This window comes from Dendrobates tinctorius, unplaced genomic scaffold (assembly GCF_039654945.1).
Source record: "Dendrobates tinctorius isolate UK_male_01 unplaced genomic scaffold, ASM3965494v1 ptg000029l, whole genome shotgun sequence".
Lineage (NCBI taxonomy): Eukaryota > Metazoa > Chordata > Amphibia > Anura > Dendrobatidae > Dendrobates > Dendrobates tinctorius.
Window position 1 is genome coordinate 31,101,689 of NW_027361697.1, and position 22,577 is coordinate 31,124,265.

The 22,577-nt window shown below is 43.8% G+C and overlaps 1 protein-coding gene across 1 annotated transcript in view; it reads right to left on the reverse strand.

Moving 5' to 3' along the window:
• The window catches only part of LOC141085891 (calcium-activated chloride channel regulator 3A-1-like), a 79,671-nt gene that overhangs the window by 32,452 nt on the left and 24,642 nt on the right, over positions 1-22,577 (reverse strand). The window contains exons 2-5 of the mRNA XM_073571509.1: positions 13,595-13,735; positions 4,982-5,132; positions 3,570-3,678; positions 51-237 (exon numbers count right to left, since the gene is read on the reverse strand). Of these exons, the coding sequence (XP_073427610.1) occupies positions 51-237; positions 3,570-3,678; positions 4,982-5,132; positions 13,595-13,735 (588 nt within the window). The remainder of the gene's footprint in view (positions 1-50; positions 238-3,569; positions 3,679-4,981; positions 5,133-13,594; positions 13,736-22,577) is intronic.

Below are 22,577 nucleotides of genomic sequence, written 5' to 3' on the forward strand. Positions count from 1 at the left end.
TGTGCCACTTTTATCTATGCCCCTGAAGAGATCAAAATGAAAATACGCACCGTGAGCAGCGCTTGTGAATACATTATAGAATCCTGGGAAAACTGCATTGCATAATAGGGCACAAACATACAACCTTCTTCATAAAGTCCAGTTGCTACATCAAAGTTGCAAGCCTTTGTTGGACAGTTTTCTCCATGACATTCGCTTGTTTTTAGTATATTTGTACCTAAAATATCCAGTGAGCACCTATAAAAAAACAAGAAAATGAGAGCTGTAAAATTGGCTTATCCATTTATAGTCACTTCTGCATATCTTTGTCTTCTGTAACGTGCCAAAACTTAGAGGTTGTCCACATCCGGGACCCCCGTCGATCAACTGTTATTGGTGTCGGCAGCAGCGGTCACTGGCCAGAAGTACTCACTTGCAGAGCTGGCCGTCTTCTTGTAGTGGCCAAGGCTTGGTATTTCAAATTCTCCTCCTATTCAAATCAGTAGGATGCTTATGTGTAGTACCAAGCCTTGGCCACTACCAGAAGATGGCCAGCTCCGCAAGTGAGTACTTCTGGCCAGAGGCCGCTGCTGTGACACCAATAACAGTTGATCAGCAGTGATGCCAGGTATCGGAAAGCAACCACGTTTTTCTAATCCTGGGTAATCTATTTAAAGGGAATCTTTCACTAGGTTTTTCCATCTACTCTGAGCGCAGCATAATGGAGGGTGCCACAACTCTGATTCCAATAATGTTTAACATATTGGCCTGCTTTTTTGAAATCTTGATAAAATCATTGCTTTCTCCACAGGTTATAATCTTTATAGGACTAGTAAACTTGCTGGCAGGTAGTCCTCCATATTCAGAAAACTCTATATAACCCCGCCCCCACCACTGATTAGCAGCTTTATGCCTATGCACAGTGTACACAGAAAGCTGCCAATCAGTGGTGTGGGCAGGGTTATACAGAGAACTTGTAGATCTGCAGCAGATAAAACAGTGATTTTATCAAAACTGCAGCAAGCAGCCCAGTAAGTGACATATCACTAGAATCAGGATCTCTGCCCTTAGATCATGCTGTTTTCAGAAGAGGCAGCAAAACCCTGGTGACAAATACTCTTTTAGCTATGAATCAGGATTTTCAACTTGAGATTGCGGTTCTGACCCTTACCATGATTTGCACGGTAAACCTACTTTTTTAATTGGCTACTATGAATAAGAAAAGACCCAATACAAATTCACCAGTAAGTTACATCCTAGGGAGTTTTTGTTATCTATCCACAGATGAAATGAAAAGGCATTAATAAATTAGGCTAATACTAGCTGAAGAGCCCGGTGCTGCCTGGGCATAGTAACTAACTGTGGTTAGTTATAGCAAATTATAATTATCCTCCATCCCATAGTCCCGTGCCCATATACCCATCATACATATCCTCCATCCCATAATCGAGTGCCCATATACCCATCACACATTCTCCATCCCATAGTCCCATGCCCATATACCCATCACACATCCTCCAGCCCATAGTCCCATGCCCATATACCCATCATACATATCCTCCATCCCATAGTCGAGTGCCCATATACCCATCACACATTCTCCATCCCATAGTCCCATGCCCATATACCCATCACACATCCTCCAGCCCATAGTCCCATGCCCATATACCCATCATACATATCCTCCATCCCATAGTCCAGTGCCCATACACCCATCACACATCCTCCATCCAATAGTCCCGTGCCCATATACTCATCATACAGATCCTCCATCCCATAGTCCCGTGCCCATATACCCATCATACATATCCGCCATCCCATAGTCCCATGCCCATATACCCATCATACATATCCTCCATCCCATAGTCTAGTGCCCATACACCCATCACACATCCTCCATCCCATAGTCAACCATTATGACATCATAATGAGCGGCGGGGCTTGAAATCTATGATGACATCAGTGTCGCCATGGCAACCATTATGACATCATAGGGAGGGGCGGGGCTTGATACACACACACTTTTTCCCCATTATGTAGATAGGGGCAAAATTGTTTGATGAATTGGAACGCGCGGGGTTGAAATTTCACCTCACAACATAGCCTAGGACACTCTCGGGGTCCAGACGTGTGACTGTGCCAAATTTTGTGGCTGTAGCTGCGACGATGCGGATGCCAATCCCAGACATACACACATACACACATACATACACACACTTGAGCTTTATATATTAGATTTATTAACCCCTTTTTTGATTTAGTTCTATTCCTCCCCTTTTCCAATAGCCATAACTATTTTTTTTGCTATTGACATAGCCGTATGATGTCTACTTGCTGCATGTCAAGTTGTATCTTAAATTAAATATTATTTTTACTATATAAAATACTAAAAACTGTAAAAAAAATAATGAAGATGAAATAGTGGAAAAAAATGCAAATCAGCCATTGTTTTTTGTGTTTCACTTTTAAAGTGTTTTCATGATGTGGTAAAAATGACTTGACCACATGATTAGTATGATTATGGTGATCCCAAACATATTTTGGCCCCAATTTACCACATTTTTTTACTCAAGAAAACTGGTGTAAATAGCTTTGAAAAGTTGAAGTTTTTGAGTAACGTGACACTCTGCAAATATTTTGAGATTTTTGGCACACCATTTACGCCCAGCTTATTTTGCGACCCCTGTTTGTGAATCAGGAGCTGACTCCAACGCCCCCATTGCCCAACACCTGGTGATAAAAATGCATTTTAATATCTTGAGAATACTCAGTTAAATCCAAGTTAGCATTACCAAATATTTTTCAGTGGGGGTGTGTACTTCTTCACATGTATAATGTTAACTAATCATAAGCAGGCAGCAACATACAGGGAGAAAAATAGATCACCACCCCACAAAAACTTTTAGCCGGTTTCTCAGTGTGAGACTGCAATGAAAGACAGTCTGCTGTCATAAATTATTTTACTGCTGAGCTGTGTGTGAGTACAAAGTGCCCTGAGTAAAATTGATTGTGATTACTAACACCTTTTAGCTTCATCTCACTGCAGCCAGTTTGGGGGGATGAACAGCTTATTGTAGAAGACTGCACTTAGGACAGAACTGCTAGAAGTGGTTGTAATGAGACAAAGCTACTAACCAGAACTGTTACTCAAGGAAGAGTGCCTTCTTCCCAAGAAACCAAGAAGTAAGGAGACTGCAGACTCGTGTGCTGCTCAAGAGATACCTTGAGAATACCTCTTAAATATAAATTATAATTAAAAAATAAATGCTATGTTTTAATTTGTTCTGGAGCCACTATTCCATGAGTTGGGGTAATGTAATATGCTCTAAGGGGTAAAAGTCCTCTTTAAAGGGATTATCTGTGATCAGAATAATAATGGAGTCCAGCAATATCTAACCTGTGGAGGTTTAATGCTCAGCATCGTCATCAATCATCTGTTTAAATTGTCTCCAGTCTCTTCTGCTCTGTTAACTTCATTCCATCTACAAAGTAGCAGCTGTACTGAGCATTGCTGGGTCATTCAATTGAAGTGAATGGGACGTTACTGCGTTACCCAGCATAGTTGCATTTACACAGCATGGGGTACTTACCTTGTTGCTTCTACTTTACTGTTTCCAGCAACATAGTAAGGTGTTTCCTCATTATATTCATCATATACTCCCCATCGAAGATGTGCCCACTCATGGACAAACACTCTATCTAGAAACCAAAATTAATGAATGTGAACTTAAATGTTCAGTTTCTTTATCTATGAAATCTTTCATGAATATCTGCAGTTACTAGAGATAGAAGCATCATTTTAGATCTGTTCTATCCCCAGTAGTTTACAGACTCGTCACATTACAGATTTTCATCTCTTCCAAATAGACAAAAAATTGTATTTTAATTAAAAGCAAATAGATCTTGAAAATGATTAGAAGTCAAAAAGTTTATTAGAATATTGAATAAGTGTTATACAACAAATACATTTTAGCTTCTAAACCTGTGATTCTTCCTTAACTAATGCATTTCTTCTTAAATGACTGGGAAGCACATGTGGGGCATTTGACTTTCCTAAAGCTGTTCTTCCTTATAACTATACAATATGATTACCAGGGTTCTCAATTACAATCCGGTAAAAAACAGAAGTGCTAAAATGTCAAAGATAAAACTCAATTTTATTGATATTCATAATAAAAGAATTAAAAACAGAAAAGTGTAGAATTTGAAAGAGGCAATAAAGACTAGAATATTGCTACCGTACCACGAAAAATTCCCTACTTTATAACAATTAATCTCTAAACTCTTGCCATAAGAGTATTACCACAATATACACTCCTTCAAAGGCATAATAAGGTGCATAAAGATATCTGTACAATTGGTATAATAAAATGCTTACTGCAACTTTTCTTATTTATATAGACCCGCTTAGCCCCCATAAAATAATAAAGCCTGTACTCATCTTCCCTGCCAGCGCCATTTCCATGGTATTGGAACTCATAGTCCCAGACTCTTGCGCAGATGTTGTGACACTTGACCCCGGTGCCAGATCAGCGCTGGCATCACTGTCCCCACCTCCTGTTGAATTGAGTAGGAAAAGGAAGTCCAAGAGGAACTTCCTCTTCATGTTCAATTTGTCCAAAGGTGGAGATTGTGATGCCAGCGCTGGTTGGGCACCGGCATCATGTGTCACAACAACTGCACAAGAGTCCGGGACTACGAGTGCCGACACCGCGGGAACGTCGCTGGCACGGTAGGTGAGTATAGGCTTTATTATTTTATCAGGACCAAACATTTTAACCAAGAAGGGGTTGTCCTAGTAGTGGACAACCTCTTTATAGACCCTTATTCTATTTAACGAATGTTTTCAAAAAGTCAAAGTCTGAATCATATCTCGGTTTACCATTGGTACATATATAATGTTTCATAGTATTAAAACCTAATTAAAAAGAGCTACAAAAAGAACGTAAGTTAATAGTGTTAGAGTGTTCAAGCTAATAGATAAACAGGAAAAAAAAATCACCTCTTGGTCCATACACCGAAAGTAGGCTGTCATCTAGTAGGAAGTTTGGGGTCAGGTGGATATATCTTCCTGGTTCTCCACAACGTCCATACTGTAAGGTATATGGATCGTAGCCATATTTCAGATATGGGTTTGTAATAATTATATCTGCCTGAAAAGTAAATAGAGGTAAGTTTCTCAATGTTTTGTACAAAGAATGTAATAGAAATGCTGAAATTTATCTTTTAACTTAAAGGCGTAATCCAGAAGATGGCAAACATGTTGCCAATGTTATTGGCAGAGGTGGGCTCAGGTGGCCTCAATCTAGTAGTTTTAAAGCCAACAATGGTTGTGCTGGCCTTTCTTTTGTATCCTTAGTATAGCTGTTAGCCTTTTCTTTTTCATTATTGTTTCCCAATATTTCAAGAAAATATTGTTGTTTTATTGGCTTATTTCCATGTTTTTAATAAGAAAAAATAAAAATATAATTTATTAAACAAAAATGTTAGGAAAATTGTCTGTCTTTCTTTCATTGCATTAGATAACCGACTATGGACTTTTGAGTCTGGTGACCTCTGTTCACATTTCCATTGTGGTATCAAGTTAGTTACTTTAGTAGTGGTCTATCAGGCTCAATTATGGTTTTTGCGGTTTTGAAACAAAAGATTGGACTGCATACCCCATATGAGGGAGAAAACCACTGTTTGGGCTCAGAAGGGAAGGAGCGCCATTTGACTTTTGCAAAATTTGCTGCAACAATTGGCTGACGCCATGTCGCATTTGGAGAGCCTCTGATATGCCTAAACAGGGAAAATCCCTAAGTGACACCAATTTGGAAACTAGACCCCTCAGGGAACTGATCTGGTTGTGTATTGAGCCTCTTGAACCCCGGGTACTTCACAGAAGTTTATAACGTTGAACTGTAAAAATAAAAAAAATCAAGTTTTCCCCACAAATATGTTTTCAGCCCAAAATATTGCATTTTCGTAAGGGTAACAGGAGAAATTGCACCATACAATTTATAGTGCAATTTCTCCTGAGTACACTGAAAACCCATATGAGGTTGAAAACTACTGTTTGTGCATACAGCAGAGCTCGGATGGGAAGGAGCACCATTTAACTTTTTGAATGCTAAATTTTCTGCAACAATTGGCAGATGCCATGTTGCATTTGGAGAGCCTCTGATTTGCCTAAACAGTGAAAATCACCCACAAGTGACACCATTTTGGAAACTAGACCGCTCAGGGAACAGATCTAGATGTGTGGTTTGTAACGATGAGCGACTTTGTCTTTTTTAGGGCCGAGTTGGGTTTCATGAAACCCGACTTTCTCAAAAGTCGAGTCGAACTAAATCGGCCGACTATCGGGAAAAGTCAGGGGTCCGACTGAAACACGAAACCCAATGCAAGTCAATGGGGAAGCAAAGACGGCAGGGAGTGGAGGACAGTAAACACACCTACATGCCGGACCACTTTTTTTAAAGTGCGCAAAATCAATCTCTCTCTCTGGACGCTGCACATGTCATCTTTTGCTATTGAGAACTCTGCTATTAGAAGTGGAAAGGAAGAACAAAGACGAAAGAATCTAATTAATAAAAATATTGGAGAAAGAGAAACCAATCACAAACTAAAATGTTTCTATACTAATGCACAAAGCATGGGCAACAAACAAGGAGAATTGGAACTACTAACACAGGAAAAGAAATATGATGTCATTGGAATCACTGAAACTTGGTGGGACAATACACATGATTGGAATACAAGACTAGAAGGATACAACTTATTTGCAAGAAACAGACTTGATAAACGAGGAGGGGGTGTCGCATTGTATGTTAGAAATGCGTATATCTGCACAGAGATTGAAGCTTCAGAGACTGGGAGTTCTGTGGAAACTGTTTGGGTAAGAATACAAGGACAGAACAATGGAAAGGACACCATTGTAGGCATTTACTACAGGCCGCCTGTGCAAGCTGAAGATATGGATGAACTCTTTATGCATCAAATGGCCAAGTTCTCCAAAAAATATGACATAGTTGTCATGGGAGATTTCAACTATCCAGACATTTGTTGGGAATCTCTCTCAGGCAAAACTAACAGGTCAAGGAAATTCTTATCCTCTCTTGCTGACAACTTTATCTTCCAAAAGGTAGGGGAGAAAACAAGGGGAACTGCTACCTTGGATCTAATCCTTATAAACAGGGAGGAAATGGTTGAGGAGGTAAAAGTGGCTGGGACCCTAGGAGGTAGCGACCATGCTATTTTAGAATTTTGGATAACTAGAGGCGGAAGACCTGTGAAGACTCAGACGTCAAGGTTAGATTTCAGAAAGGCAGATTTTAAGGGATTCAGAAAGAGAATTGGAGGGATCCAATGGCTGGATATCCTTAAAGACAAAAATGTCCAGGAAGGATGGGAAATCTTGAAAAATGAAATTCTCAAAGCACAGTTGTTAACAATTCCGAAAAGAGGGAAGAATAGGAAGCATTTAAGGAAACCAGGATGGATGAACACAGAACTTAAGCACATGCTAAAAAGGAAGAAAAAAATGTTTATAAAATGGAAAGAGGGAGGCATATCTAAAGAAGAATATAATGCTGTCTGCAGAACCTGCAGGGCACAAATCAGATTAGCTAAAGCTGAAAATGAATTGAGGCTTGCAAGAGATGTCAAAAGCAATAATAAAGGATTTTGGGGATATGTCAAAAGTAAAAGAAAAGTCAAAGATGCTATAGGATTTTTACAGGATGAAAATGATGAAATGGTAAGACAGGATGTTGAGAAGGCTGAACTTTTAAATTTCTATTTTGCATCTGTTTTCTCTCAGAAAGGAAATGTAACATCAACTGTTATTCACTGTCCTATTAAGGGAATAGAAGAATCCAGGATATCTATAAACAGAAAGATAGTGAGGAAACACTTAGCTAACCTAAATGAATTCAAGTCTCCAGGTCCAGATGAATTACACCCCAGAGTACTGAAGGAGATAGCAGAAGAAATTTTTGAACCCCTCTCCATAATCTTTGAAAATTCTTGGAGAACAGGAGATGTGCCAGAAGACTGGAGAAGAGCAAATGTTGTTCCTATCTTCAAAAAGGGGAAGAAGGTGGACCCAGGCAACTATAGGCCGGTGAGTCTGACTTCTATACCAGGAAAGATCTTTGAACAAATTATTAAACAACATGTATGTCAATACCTGGATAAGAATGAAGTGATTAAACAGAGTCAGCATGGGTTTGTAACTAATAAGTCATGTCAGACTAATTTAATTTCCTTCTATGACGGTATTACTGATTGGGTGGATCAAGGAAATGCTGTAGATATAGTATATCTTGACTTCAGCAAAGCATTTGACAAAGTCTCTCATACAATCCTTATTGAAAAAATGACTAAGTATGGAATGGACAAGGCAACTGTTAGGTGGATTCATAACTGGCTTAGTGATCGGACCCAAAGAGTGGTCGTAAATGGCTGCACATCCAGTTGGAAGAATGTCTCAAGTGGGGTACCACAGGGCTCTGTCCTGGGCCCTGTATTATTCAACATCTTTATCAACGATTTAGATGAAGGAATTGAGGGTAAACTGATTAAATTTGCTGATGACACAAAGCTAGGAGGGATAGCTAATACTAGAGAAGAGAGAGAGAGGATTCAAAAAGATTTAAATAAACTGGAGAAGTGGGCAGCAACTAACAGAATGGTTTTTAACAGGGAGAAATGCAAAGTACTACATCTGGGCAATAAAAATGAAAAAAGCATATATAGAATGGGAGGAATAGGGCTAAGTGACAGCACATGTGAAAAAGACTTGGGTATACTAATAGATCACAGACTGAATATGAGTCAACAGTGTGATGCAGCAGCAAAAAAGGCAAATGCAATTCTAGGATGTATTAACAGAAGCATACAGTCTAGATCACGTGAAGTAATTATTTCCCTCTACTCCTCTTTGGTCAGACCTCATCTGGAATATTGTGTCCAATTTTGGGCACCACATTTTAAAAAAGACATCAACAAACTGGAGCAAGTTCAGAAAAGAGCGACCAGAATGGTGACCGGTCTGCAAACCCTGTCTTATGAGGAAAGGTTGCAGGATTTGGGAATGTTTAGTTTGCAAAAGAGAAGACTGAGAGGAGACTTAATAGCTGTCTACAAATATCTAAAGGGCTGTCACATTGTAGAAGGATCAACTTTATTCTCATTTGCACAAGGAAAGACTAGAAGCAATGGGATGAAGCTGAATGGGAGGAGACACAGATTAGATATTAGAAAAAACTTTTTGACAGTTAGAGTGATCAATGAGTGGAACAGGCTGCCACGAGAAGTGGTGAGTTCTCCTTCAATGGAAGTCTTCAAACAGAGGCTGGACAGACATCTAACTGGGACGATTTAGTGAATCCTGCTTTGAGCAGGGGGTTGGACCAGATGGCCCAGGAGGTCCCTTCCAACTCTACGATTCTATGATTCTATGATTCTATGATTCTATGATCTCATTGCCCACAGTGTACGTCCTTGCTCAGTGGCTGAAAAAGTCACGTGCAAGCATTCTAGGAAATCCGACTTTGGCGCTCGGGTCGGCGACCGCATCGCCGACCTCATGCTATGGTCGGGTTTCGCTCAGCGAAACCCGACTTTAGCGAAAGTCGGCGACTTTTGAATTTGACCGACCCGTTTCGCTCAACTCTAGTGGTGAGCACATTGAACTCTCAGGTGCTTCATAGAAGTTTATAACGTTGAGCCATAAAAATAAAAAAAAAAATCAAATTTTCCACACAAATATGCTTTCAGCACAAAATGTTGCATTTTCATAAGGGTAACAGGAGAAATTGCAACATACAATTTTTTGGGAAATTCCTTCTGAGTATGCCGATACCCCATATTAGGAAGAAAACCACTGTTTGGGTGCATGGCAAGGCTCGGAAGGGAAGGAGCGTCATTTGACTTTTGAATGTAAAATTTCTTGGAATCATTAGCACACGTCATGTCCCATTTGGAGAGCCCCTGATGTACCTAAACAGTGGAAACCCCCCACAAGTGACCCAATTTTGGAAAATATACCCCTCGAGGAATGTATTTAGATGCATGATAAGCTTCTTGAACCCCCAGGTGCTTCACAGAAGTTTATAACGTAGAGCCGTAAAAATAATAAAATCACATTTTCCTCAAAAAAAGTAGTTTTAGCCCCAAGTTCTTAATTTTTCTGAGGGCGAATAAGAATTTTTTTCACAAAAAACTGAGGCCCATGTTTTCCTGAGTGTGTCAATACAAGGCAAGGAGCGCCAGATTTTACTGTTATGGTTTGCAGGTACCATGACCCACTGGGAGAGCCCAAGAGATACAAGAACAGCAGAACCCCCCCATAAGTGACCCCATTTTACAAACTGCACCTCTTAGTGAATTCATCTAGGGGTGCAGTGATCATATTGACACCACAGGTGTGTCACAGATTTTTATACCATTGAGCAGTTAAGAAAAAATAACTACATTTTTACTATTAAAATTATTTAGTTTTAGCCCCAGATATTACATTTTCACACAAGAAGTGGGTAAAAATGGTGCCATAATTTGTCCCACAATTTCTACTGAACATGGCAATATGCCATATGTGGCTGTACAGTACTACTTAGCCATATGGAGAGACTCGGGAGGAATGGAGTGCTATTTGCTTCCTGGAGCGCAGATTTTCCTACAAGGGTTTGCGGACTCCACATTGAGAACCCCTCATTGCTAGAGAAGCAGAATCCCCCCTCAAGTGACCCTATTTTGGAAATTATACCCCTTTGGGAATTAATCTACAGGTGTATTGACAATTTTGCCTCCATGGGTATTTTCCAGAAACAAGCAGCAATGAATGTTGTCAAGTAAAAATTGCAAACTGCCGCTGTAGTGACCAGTACGCTGCAATTGCAGTCACCAGTACGTTATGCCCAGCCCGTGCTTCTGGAGGTATGCACCCATAAGTTAGGAAGGCTCTCATCGCTTCAGAAATGCTAAACATGTGGATGCTATATGTGGTTTAGGTACACTGTGGGGCTCAAAAGAGAGGGGGAATTTGTATTTGGGAGCACAGAATTTGCTGAATTTCTTTTGGTGGGTGAGGAGCCTTTTCGCTTTTCCAGAGCCTTTGCACTACCAGTAACGAGTATATTTCCGTTAACAGATAACGGATCTGAGTGTGGACTTGTTTTTTTGTGGATTGAGTTGAAGCTTTTATTGGGAACATTTTGCATAACGCTTGGGATCACATTATTCTGGCGCTCTACTCTGAGCACTTACATTGGGGTTTCCATCTAAATCTCTGAGTGATGTGATTCAGATGAAACTCCCGAGGGATCCATTCACTATAATGAGGCAGGAGAGTTACTCTGGACTATATCTGACCTCTGTTCAGCGGTGTCCTTCTTTTCAGAAATCCACAAAACTGCGGCCAATGGCACTTTTATGCACGCCTAAAAAGATGGACACCGATGAATCAAAAGCCAGATAGCATCCACAGTGCCTCCATCTGCCTTATTATAGGAAATCTTCCGCCAGAGGTTCCGTCTGAATCATGTATTTCCGATATTTACACAGAAACCCTGGTGTAAGCTCTCAATGCAGAGCGCCGGATAAATGGGTGCAGAGCCTGCGATCTTTGGGAGACAGAATGAAAAATGACTAGTAGGGGAAGAATTGGTTTTATTTAGTTTTACGCCGTTCCTCGTGCGGTATAAGTGATTAGGCGACTTTATTTTTTGGGTTGGTACAATTACAGCGGTACCATATTTATATCAGGATTTTCTGTTTGGCAGCTGTCACACACTAAAAGGCGCTTTTAATTGCAAAAAATAGTTTTTGCATCACCACATTTTGAGAGCTATAACTTTTCCATATTTTGGCCCACAGAGGTATGTGATGGCTTGTTTTTTGCGGAACGAGTTGTCGTTTTTACTGATACTATTTTCGGGCACATGACATTTTTTGATTGCTTTCTATTCTGATTTTTGTGCGCCAGAACGAACCAAAAACCAGCAATTTAGTAATTTCTTTTGGGGGGGTGGTAGGGGTTTATGTCGCTCCATCCGTGGTCTGCAAGATTACTAAGTCTGGTGACCCAGATGTCGTCATGATGACATCGGGTCACCATGGCAATGATCAGGACCCCACATCACGCCGCAGGGTCTCCGATCCAAAGGCAGAGGTGCTGTCAGCCCTCTGCCGGCTTCTCGAATGCTGCAATCATATTCAATTGCAGCATTTCGGGGGTTAAATTGCCCGGAGCAGTCTGTGACTGCTTCTGGCACTTAGAGCCGGGTGTCAGCTGTCAGAATCAGTGTGGAAAAAGGGAGAGCCTGAGTCTATGCTATATAATAAAAAATATAATCTTTATTCAAAATTGTGAACAATTATAAAAATACAAGCAAGAAAAATAAGATAATTGAGTAGACAAATGTACAAATGTGAGTAATAAATACAGGTCAATGATGGATTAACCCAATGCTAATAACCACGAGTGACCAAGACACCACTGACGCTCATGGGGTATATAAGTAAGGTCATTCCAAAATACTAGTTAACAAAGTATGGAGTAATCCCACCAAATGACAATGATGTAAAGGCATCCAAATAAAAAATGAAGACAGCGCCTCAAAAGTTGGTGAAAAATTCTGTTTCTTTATTCTGCCATCTGTGGTGACGTTTCGATCTTACATGATCTTTTTCAAGCTGTTGATGATGTAAAGGGTGACAGTAAAGTTTAGTATGCAAACCGCTCCCACAATTATAATCTTGAATAAGTAACTGAAGGGGCAAGTACTTGCTGATACATATAGCCACACAATGGTTGGCATATATTGATGCTCACTGTTACCTATTACAAATGTAAACACAAATATGGTGAGAAAACAAGTAATGAAGGGATGAGGTATTGTAAATTACCCGTCATGTTCGCGGTGTGTGCCTAGAAAACTCTGTCCCTGATGCATGTTTCGGTAAAAATATTCTTCCTCAGGGGGCGTGGATTGCTAGGTCAAATGTCCCTAAATTTATTTCCGGCTTATCCGACCACATGGTCAGTGTGAGCCAATCAGGATGACGCGTGTGCATCATCCCCATGGCCGCTCGCATCAGCGTGTCACCCCATCAGACGTGCCAGGTCGCGTGGAATGGCCGGCGCCTAGTTGTTGCCACGCAACCTGACAAGCCAGAGGACACAGAGTAACGTGCGGAGGAGACGTCCCGGAGATAGTGCGCATGCGTACACATCCCAATAGCAGCCACAAGTAAAAGTAAGTGCAAGTTAAGCCCAAGTTAAGCAAATACAAGTTAAGAATCAGCTGACATCTGGTGGTGATCGCCCACACACTCCCTCCCAGGGCACATGGACGGAATATTACGTACGATGTCAGAGAGGGGTTATTAATATATTGGTGCTTTCATATTGGCCGTGGAGATTTTTTGGGTCCGATTTTGCTCCTGGGTTAGGTGTGTCGGAACCTCCCACACATACTATGTAGGAACATTAAGGTTTGTATGATTCAGTCGCGAGTAAATAATTGATAAATATTCAGTAGTATGATGGAAACTATTTAGGATGTGGTTAAGAACATGCTAAAGATGAGGATACTTTCTAAGCTTTTGCAATACCTTAACTGCTCACCGTGTCGTAGGTTTCTGTCCCCGGTTTTGTATAATTATCACTTGGTGTCCATGTAGATGGGATAAGGATTTTAACACTTCTGATATAAAGTCTTTTCCTGGTGGCCTGAAATAAATAACTTGTTGCTTCTTTTACCATTGCCTAGAATATAAAAAGAAAAAACAAAACATTGCTTAGCATTTAGGATACACTACATATTGTCAAAGCAAAATGCTCCAATGTTCATTAGTCAAACCGCATTGTGGTTGACAATAGACATCAACTTATATCGTGCCTGCCGCTTTTACAGGGAAACTGTTAGTCGAAACTGAAGCATCTTGAATCAAAGCCTGACTGCCTGTTCCATGTGCATATAGCGGGAGAGATCTGTCAATCAATTGGAGCGGTGTGGGAAGACCTCAGCCAGGGGCGGTGCTTGACTAGTTGCTTCTATACCTATGGTCTCCAGCTAAAACTTTAAATTATTTTTTCTCTGAAACACTGGAATATTTTATAGAAAAAAAACCCTGACAATTGTGTAACCAGACTCTGATTCATACTGTCTGTGGTTTGAGCAGTATGAATCCACTGACAAGTTCCCTTTTAGGCTATGTTCACATGTTGAGTTTTTGCTCCTTTTTTTAATACAAATTAAAAGCTGCTTTTTAAGTACCAGTAAAAGCTATGAGATTTCAGAAATCTTTTTACATGACAAAATTGGAAAACTGCTGCTATTTTGAAAACTGCAGCCTGTCAATTCTTTCAGTGTCTTTGCAGCATTTTTGCAGCACTTTTTCACTCATAGAAAGGAAGTAAGTGCAAAAAGTCAGTACAAGCGCAACAAAAACATCGGCATCAGTTTTTACAGCGGTTTTTTTGTGAAAAAAACCCCCAAAAAGTCAAAGATCAGCAAAATGTCAAACACATTTATTTTTGTGATTTTCCCAAATTTAAACCAAAATGCTTCAGTGTCATCACATGAGCATGCATTAGTAGAGTTTAATTGAATTAGTGATATGAAAGTAAACAATGTCTGACCAACTCAATGTCCAATCAATGTGTAAAATTAAATAAAGCCTGAACAATGTGTAGAAGTCAACAATGCCCGACCAACTCAATGCAGTGTCAGTTTCTTAGGTAAACTATGTCTGAACAATTCAAACCCCCAGCTGTTTTTACATTTGCAATTGCATATTTTTTCATGAACTAATGTTAATTTTTTTGTTCAGAATAGTCACTATTTTTTTAGACATAAAAAAATGTTTTCCTTAAATAATTTGAACAATGGAAAACAGACAGCTGTGAGCTGGTCTTAATAGTCAGGGAAGAAGCCAATAACCATGCAGTTGTGTGCTTAGCCTTTGCTGGTTATTAAAAAATAGGGGGGCCATACCTCATTTTTTTTGTGTCCTACCTAGTGTTGAGCGATACCGTTCGATACCCAAAAATATTGTATCGGAAGGTATCGCCCGATACGAAACAAATATCGGGTATCGCCGATTCGGATACCGGAAGTCCCATTCAAGTCAATGGGACTTCCGGTATCGGAATTTAAAAAAGCCCTTTATTTCCTTGTTGGCTAATTCTACATAATTGAAAACAAATAAGAATCATGTAGAATGTATTGTGGGAGGTGGAGGAGACATTAAAGGCATAGTGGTTTATTCAAATCACATGGCATAGCATTAATTCCAATTTTTTTTTTCAAGACGTTCGGATTTAAAAAGATATTGACTATGTTAACCTTTTTTATATTTTGTCAGATATGTATGTTTCACAACTTCCATGCTCTTCACCTTCTTTTGTACTTCTCCCACACTTTCTCCTTCATGATCCGCAGCAGTAGCATTTTTTTCATCAACTTTTTCTTCACCTTATTCATCTTCTTCTTCTTCATCTTCTTCCCATTAATTTTTTTTTTCCATTCTTCATATTCTTCTTATTCAGCTATTATTAATTTTAATATGCTATTTCTTCATCTTCTTCCTATTCTTCTTTGTCTTCATTTTCTTATGGTGACAGGCATTCCTGTAGTACTTATCTATAAAAGTTATAAGATTACACCTTACGTTCTGCCTGTCACTAAAGATTTACAACAGGATTTGTCCGCGTTCAGTTTGGCCTGCAGCAGCAGGCATTTTCCAGGGGCACCACGAGGAGGAACAGACTCACCCCCATTTACTGCTTAGTGTTCTTCTGCTTATAATTTTGATTTCTTCTATGCTGATTTTTAGTCTTATGCTTAATGTTCTTCTGCTTTCTGTTCTTCTGCTTTTGCTTCTTCTGCTTCTTGTTCTTCTGTCTTTTGTTCTGTATCTTGGTGGTTGTCTTCATGTTCTTTGTCCTCTTGGTCTTATTATTTAGGGTCATATTTCTGGTCTTCTTTGGTGTGGTCTTCAGGGTCGTCGTCATCAGGGTCGTCGTCATGGAGATCAATAAGGATTACCAAAGACAATTTCAAAAAGCTTGATCTTGGAAATGTAGCAGAAGGTACAAGAAGGCTGAGAAACTGTCGAGAACCAGCAGACAGTGCTGGCACCCGGATGGGTAGCAGAAGGAACAAGAGCCAATGGCACTACCGAGGACCAACTGATGGTGTTGGACCACGGTTACTAGGCAGAAGGTACCTGTGCTAAAAAGCACTAACAAGGACCAGCTGACAGTGCTGGACCTCGGATACCGAGATGGAGGCACCTAGGCCAAAGGCTGTGGTGAGAACCAGCAGACAGTGCTGGCACCCGGATGGGTAGCAGAAGGAACAAGAGCCAATGGCACTACCGAGGACCAACTGACAGTGCTGGACCACGGTTACTAAGCAGAAGGTACCTGTGCTAAAAAGCACTAACAAGGACCAGCTGACAGTGCTGGACCTCGGATACCGAGATGGAGGCACCTAGGCCAAAGGCTGTGGTGAGAACCAGCAGACAGTGCTGGCACCCAGATGGGTAGCAGAAGGAACAAGAGCCAATGGCACTACTGAGGACCAACTGACGGTGCTGGACCACGGTTACTAAGCAGAAGGTACCTGTGCTAAAAAGCACTACCAAGGACCAGCTGACGGTGCTGGACCTCGGATACTGAGATGGAGGCACCTAGGCCAAAGGCTGTGGCGAGAACCAGCAGACACTGCTGGCACCCGGATGGGTAGCAGAAGGAACAAGAGCCAATGGCACTACCGAGGACCAACTGACGGTGCTGGACCACGGTTACTAAGCAGAAGGTACCTGTGCTAAGAAGCACTACCAAGGACCAGCTGACGGTGCTGGACCTCGGATACCGAGATGGAGGCACCTAGGCCAAAGGCTCTGGCGAGAACCAGCAGACAGTGCTGGAACCCGGGTGGGTAGCAGAAGGTACCCATTCAAAGCAAAGTAGCCAGGCCGCAAGCCGGCCGGAGTTACCGAAACCCACAGTCCTACAGGGGGTCCATGTCCCATTGGCACTACAGATCCAGCCTTCAGTGCCAGTTCCCGCAGCCCACATAGGAGTCACCTAAACTGCAGGCACCGTAGAGTCGGCTAACCCGGCCGCAAGACGACAGGACAACGGATTAGTGGCATAGTGACCTTGACACTACCCGGAAACAGCAGGCGTGCTGAAAACAGGCTGGGCAACAGGGAGTACCCGTGCCAAAGACACTGCCGAGAACCAGCTGACGGTGCTGGAACCCAGATGGGTAGCAAAAGCTACAAGAGCCAATGGCACTACCGAGGAACAGCTGACGGTGCTGGACCACGGTTACTAGGCAGGAGGTACCTGTGCTAGAAAGCACTACCAAGGACCAGCTGACGGTGCTGGACTTCGGATACCGAGATGGAGGCACCTAGGCCAAAGGCTCTGGCGGGAACCAGCAGACAGTGCTGGAACCCGGGTGGGTAGCAGAAGGTACCCATTCAAAGCAAAGTAGCCTGGCCACAAGCCGGCCGCAGTTACCGAAACCCACAGTCCTACAGGGGGTCCATGTCCCATTGGCACTACGGATCCAGCCTTCAGTGCCAGTTCCCGCAGCCCACATAGGAGTCACCTAGACTGCAGGCACTGTAGAGTCGGCTAACCCGGCCGCAAGATGACAGGACAACGGATTAGTGGCATAGTGACCTTGACACTACCCAGAAACAGCTGGTGTGCTGGAACCAGGCTGGGCAACAGGGAGTACCCGTGCCAAAGACACTGCCGAGCACCAACTGGCGTTGTTGGAGCCCAGGGACAATCATGGTGCAGGCCGAGGCCTACTTGGTGGCAGTTTTTGATTGTTTGTAGGCTACAACAGACTGTCAACGTGCTCCAATTAGGCATCTGTCTCCACTCTGTTTCCAGGATTTCACGTGACCACCAACACCGCCAGTTTATGCGTACAGCAGCCGTCTGCCCAATCCACACGTGTTCCTGTGTTACTGGGGTTCTGTAATGTCAGCAGATCCCCTGATGTGTGTCTGCCACTGTCTCCTGCTCTGTCCACATTCCCACCGCTTGAAGTGGGAAGGTGGACAGCGCAGGAGACAGTGGCGGACACACATTGGGGGATCTGCTGACGTTACAGAACCCCAGTAACACAGGAACACGTGTGGAATGCGCGGATGGCAACTGTGAGCAGGAACTGGCGGTGCTGGAGGTCAGGGGAAATACTAGAGACAGAGTGGAGACAGAGGCCAAATCAGAGAATGTTTAAATCTGAAGTAGTTACAATTTGGAGGCAGCAGCAGTTTGCCCTCCACACAGCAGGGGATCAGCTGACGTTACCGAACCCCACTTACACATGAACGAGTGTGTTTTTCTGTGTGGACAGCACTTCCGAGCACCAACTGGCGTTGTTGGAGCCCAGGGACAATCATGGTGCAGGCCGAGGCCTACTAGGAGCCAGGTGTAAATCGGAGTTATTTTGACTTTGGAGGCAGCAGGAGAGTTTGCCGTACATACAGCAGGGGATCAGCCGACGTTACTGATCCCCACTTTCACATGAACAAGTGTTTTTTTCTGTGTGGACAGCACTTCCAAGCAACAACTGACGATGTTGGAGCCCAGGGATAGTCATTTTGTAGGCTGAGGCCTACTTGGAGGCAGTTTAAGATAAGACGTTGTTTGAATTTGGAGGAAGCAGCAGTTTGCCCTCCACACAGCAGGGGATCAGCTGACGTTACTGACCCCCACTTTCACATGAACAAGTGTGTTTTTCTGTGTGGACAGCACTTCCGAGCACCAACTAGCGTTGTTGGAACCGAGGGACAATAAGGGTGCAGGCCGAGGCCTACTAGGAGCCAGGTGTAAAGCTGAGGCATTTTGACTTTGGAGAGAGCAGGACACTTTGCCCTCCACACAGCAGGGGATCAGCTGTCGTTACTGACCCCCACTTTCACATGAACAAGTGTGTTTTTCTGTGTGGACAGCACTTCCGAGCACCAACTAGCATTGTTGGAACCCAGGGACAATTAGGGTGCAGGCCGAGGCCTACTAGGAGCCAGGTGTAAAGCTGAGGTATTTTGACTTTGGAGGGAGCAGGACACTTTGCCCTCCAAACAGCAGGGGATCAGCTGTCATTACTGACCCCCACTTTCACATGAACAAGTGTGTTTTTCTGTGTGGACAGCACTTCCGAGCACCAACTAGCGTTGTTGGAACCCAGGGACAATCAGGGTGCAGGCCGAGGCCTACTAGGAGCCAGATGTAAAGCTGAGGTATTTTGACTTTGGAGAGAGCAGGACACAATGCCCTCCACACAGCAGGGGATCAGCTGTCGTTATTGACCCCCACAGACACATTGCCCTCCACACAGCAGGGGATCAGCTGTCATTATTGACCCCCACTTTCACATGAACAAGTGTGTTTTTCTGTGTGGACAGCACTTCCGAGCACCAACTAGCATTGTTGGAACCCAGGGACAATCAGGGTGCAGGCCGAGGCCTACTAGGAGCCAGGTGTAAAGCTGAGGTATTTTGACTTTGGAGGGAGCAGGACACTTTGCCCTCCACACAGCAGGGGATCAGCTGTCGTTACTGACCCCCACTTTCACTTGAACGAGTGTGTTTTTCTGTGTGGACAGCACTTCCGAGCACCAACTACCATTGTTGGAACCCAGGGACAATCAGGGTGCAGGCCGAGGCCTACTTGGTGGCAGTTTTAGATTGTTTGTAGGCTACAACAGACTGTCAACGTGCTCCAATTAGGCATCTGTCTCCACTCTGTTTCCAGGATTTCACGTGACCACCAACACCGCCAGTTTATGCGTACAGCAGCCGTCTGCCCAATCCACACGTGTTCCTGGGTTACTGGGGTTCTGTAATGTCAGCAGAGCCCCTGATGTGTGTCTGCCACTGTCTCCTGCTCTGTCCACATTTCCACCGCTTGCAGTGGGAAGGTGGACAGCGCAGGAGACAGTGGCGGACACACATTGGGGGATCTGCTGACATTACAGAACCCCAGTAACACAGGAACATGTGTGGAATGCGCGGACGGCAACTGTGAGCAGGAACTGGCGGTGCTGGAGGTCAGGGGAAATACTAGAGACAGAGTGGAGACAGAGGCCAAATCAGAGAATGTTTAAATCTGAAGTAGTTACAATTTGGAGGCAGCAGCAGTTTGCCCTCCACACAGCAGGGGATCAGCTGACGTTACCGAACCCCACTTTCACATGAACGAGTGTTTTTTTCTGTGTGGACAGCACTTCTGAGCACCAACTGGCGGTGTCGGAGCCCAGGAAAATCAGGTAGTAGGCCGAGGCCTACTTGGTGGCAGTTTGCGATTGTTTCTAGACTACTACTAACTGTCAACGTACTCCAATTAGGCCTGTGTCTTCACTGTGTTTCGAGTATTTCCTCTGGCTTCCAACCACGCCAGTTGCTGCTCTGAAATGCCATCTGCACAACCCACACTTGTTCCTGTGTTACTGGGGTTCTGTAACAGCAGCTTCTCCCTAGAGGTGAGTCAGGCAATGTCTCCTGCTCTGTCCACATTTCCACTACAAGTAGTGGGAATGTAGACAAAGCAGGAGACATTGCCGTGCTCACCTCTGGAGATGAGCAGATGTTACAGGACCCAGGTAACACAGGAACAAGTGTGGATTGTGCAGACGGCACTTGAGAGCAGAAACAGGCGGTGTTGTAGGCCGGAGGAAATACTCAAAACAGAGTGGAGACAGAGGGCAAATCAGAGAACATATTAAATCAGAGGTAGTCAGAAGTTGTAGGCAGCAGGAGAGTTTGCCGTACACACAGCAGGGGATCAGCTGACGTTACCGAACCCCACTTACACATGAGCGAGTGTTTTGTCTGTGTGGACAGCACTTCTGAGCAACAACGGGCGTTGCTGTAGCCCAGGAAATAAAGTTCAGGTCATAGAAACATGAACACAACAGGAGACCTGGATCCTGTTGCCAGCCAATTATTTATTCTGGAAGAGGACTGGCAAATTCAGGTGAGATCCAGGCCTTGTTCATTTTCAGAAAAGAAAGCCGGTCAACATTATCGGCGGATAGTCGCGTGCGACAGTCTGTTACCACACCACCTGCAGCACTAAAGACACGTTCCGATAATACACTGGCAGCAGGGCAAGCCAGCACCTCCAATGCATACTGGCTAAGCTCTGGCCATGTATCCAGCTTAGAGACCCAATACTTGAACGGGGAAGAGCCGTCTGGGAGAACACTAACAGGGCAAGACAAGTAGTCTGTCACCATCTGACGGAAACGTTGCCTCCTGCTGACTGGAGCCGTCTGTGATGGTGTAGCCGTTTGTGGCGGTCCCACAAAACTTTTCCACATTTGGGCCATACTGGCCTTGCCTTGTCCTGCGGCACTGCCTCTGCTACCTCTTTGTGCAGAGCTTCCTCCACTGCCTTTACCCACATGGCTGCTTTGAAAAGCACTACCAGCAACACTTGCAGGGCTAATGGAGAACATGATGGCCTGCACAAGTGTTTCTTGGTACTCCCGCATTTTTCGCTCCCGGGTTCAACTGTGGTATGAGGCTTTGTAAGTTGTCCCGGTAGCGAGGATCTAGGAGGGTGTACACCCAATAATCAGCCGTGTGGAGAATGTTGGCGATGCGGCGGTCATTTAACAAGCACTGCAGCATGAAATCAACCATGTGCTGCAGACTGCCAACTGGACCGGAAACGCTGTCCCCAGCTTGAGGCAGCATCTCTGCCTGCTCAGCATCACCCCACCCTCGCTGTACACACTAACTACTAGAGCCTTGTGTACCTCCCTCCTCTGGAGAGATGTGTTCCTCCTCCTCCATTGACACCTCGTCATCCTCCTCACTAAGTGTCCCCTGCCTGGGCCTTTGTGTGGAAGCACGTTGCGCAGACTTGCCAGAAGCAGATGGCATTTCTGACTGCTCATCCTCGACCTCTTCAAAAACCTCCTCACTTAGTGCTTGTAAGGGTTTTTGAAGCAGACAGATGAGGGGGACAGTCATGCTGATTAGAGCACCATCTGCACTGGCCATCCGCGTGGAGTCATCGAAGGCACGCAAAACTTGGCAGATGTCTCTCATAGTGGCCCACTCAGTGGTGGTGAAGTGTGTCCGGCGCACAGAGTGACTTGTTTGCGCCTGATGCAGCTGGTACTCCATTACTGCTGCCTGCTGCTCACACAACCGCTCCAACATATGTAACGTTGAATTCCACCTGGTGGGGAGGTCACATATGATGCGATGTTCTGGCAGGCGGAATCGGCGTTGCAGAGATGCAATGCGCGATCTTGCCATGCTGGAACGCCGCAAGTGAGCACACTCTAGGCGAACCTTGTGCAGCAGTGCATCAAGATCCGGACAGTCCCTCAGAAAGCTCTGCACGACCAAATTGAGCACGTGTGCCAGACATGGTATGTGAGTGAGGTTGCCTAGGCCCAGAGCTGCCACTAGATTTCGGCCATTGTCACTCACTACCAAACCTGGCTGGAGATTCGCTGGCACAAACCACACATCGCTCTCCTGCTTGATGGCATTCCAGAGCTCCTGTGCTGTGTGGCTCCGATTCCCCAAAGAAATTAATTTAAGGACGGCCTGTT